Genomic DNA, 1,718 nt, shown 5'->3' with positions numbered 1-1,718 from the left:
CACAAAAGTCTCCAGATAGAGATAGTAGTGGAGTGAGCAGGTTCTTCTCTTTATCAGCCCTAAACATATTCATTTCCGTTATATGCTGAATGTTTAGGTATATTCCATTTCCTATGAATTATATATCAAGATACTGAAAAGGGCCAATCAAAACATCAACACCATGGTACCACCAAGATGACAAAACCATATGCTGTTGCTTCATTAGGTACACAAGCTGGAAGGAGCACAGTCTCGCTGGTGCTTTTACAGAACACTGATCTTTATTTCCCCCCAGATTGTTTTCCTGACCAGCTTTGAGTGGAATCTTCAGTCCACAAGGCCCTTTGCAAAAGTCCACTGCAAAACCACATTTTTTTTCCTGCACCAACATCTATCATCCCATATGTCTCCCCAGGGCTCCCATGACTTCCTTGTTCCGCAGGCTGTAAATAAATGGGTTCAGAACAGGGGTGACGATTGAGTAGATCACGGCCACTACCTTGTCCGTTGCAGTAGAATGCAAAGAGTGTGGCTGGGTGTAGATGGAAAGGCTGGTGGCATAGAACAGGCTGGCCACAGTCAGATGGGAGGAGCAGGTGGACACAGCTCTACCCTGTCCCTTCCCTGAGCCCATCTGGAATACAACAATCATCACCTGAGCATAGGAAGCTAGGATGGCCAGGAAGGGTAGCAGCAGGATGACAAGGCCACTCATGAGGATTGTGTGCTCATATTGGGATGTGTCTTCACACACCAGTGGCATGAGAGATGGAACCTCACAGAAAAAGTGGTCAATGATCCTCGACCCACAGAATGGAAGTTGAAACACATACAGCGTGTGCACTAAGGCATTGATGGAGCTGCTGGTCCAGGCACAGGCAACCATGGAGCAGCAGACCTTCCTGCTCATGAGCACAGGGTAGTGCAGGGGCCGGCAGATGGCTATATACCTGTCACAGGACATGAAGCCCAGCAGCAGGGCTTCAGACCCACCCAGGCTCAGAAACACAAAGGCTTGGATCTCACAGCCCAGAAAGGAAATGGTCTTGGTGCCTGACAGGAAGTTAGCTGCCATCTTGGGCACAGTGGTGGAGATGTACATCATGTCGATGATGGAGAGCTGGCTGAGGAGGAAGTACATGGGGGTGTGGAGTCTTCGGTCCAGCCTGATGAGGTGGACCAGTGTGATGTTGCCTATCAGAGCTACTGCAAAGAGGATGGTGATGACTGTGAAGAGGAAGGTGTCCATCTGGCCATCCTGGAAAAGACCAACCAAGGTGAAGTCTGTCACCCAGCTGTGGTTTCCTGTCTCCATGGCTTAGACTGAGCCATCAACGCAGCTGCAACCTGCAAAGGGCATGATCTGATGGGGAGAAAGTGACAATTATTACATGGGATAGATTTCTTGATTAGCTCTAGGGCAGGCTCTTTTCTTCCATGTATTGAAAAATAGTCATATTTATTTATTTACTATGTATACAGTGTTCTACCTACATACACACGAACACCAGAAGAGGGCACTACATCTCATTATAGATGGTTGTGAGCCACCATGTGGTTGCTAGGAATTGAACTCAGGACCTTTGGAAGAGCAGTCAGTGCTCTTAACCTTTGAGCCATCTCTCCAGCCCCTGATGTTTTTAATTTTGCTTAATCTGTTGTGATCATAAGCATTAATGTAAGACTGTGCTGTTTCAATGCATGCCCGATAAATTCATTTATTTTAAATCAAGAGT

General features: G+C 47.0%; 1 protein-coding gene across 1 annotated transcript; it reads right to left on the bottom strand.

The window, feature by feature from the left end:
- Positions 1 to 376: 376 nt before the first annotated feature.
- Positions 377 to 1,297, bottom strand: LOC127208501 (olfactory receptor 2AK2-like). The gene has a single exon (XM_051167986.1). It carries the CDS (start codon positions 1,295 to 1,297, stop codon positions 377 to 379), a length of 921 nt encoding a protein of 306 aa, XP_051023943.1.
- Positions 1,298 to 1,718: the final 421 nt, after the last annotated feature.

The sequence above is a fragment of the Acomys russatus genome, chromosome 25 (assembly GCF_903995435.1).
Source record: "Acomys russatus chromosome 25, mAcoRus1.1, whole genome shotgun sequence".
Lineage (NCBI taxonomy): Eukaryota > Metazoa > Chordata > Mammalia > Rodentia > Muridae > Acomys > Acomys russatus.
This window is presented reverse-complemented; position numbering and strand designations above follow the sequence as displayed.

What these genes read in the sequence shown, in the direction of transcription:
- LOC127208501 (XM_051167986.1), bottom strand. Translation starts at nt 1,297, where the DNA reads ATGGAGACAGGAAACCACAGCTGGGTGACAGACTTCACCTTGGTTGGT.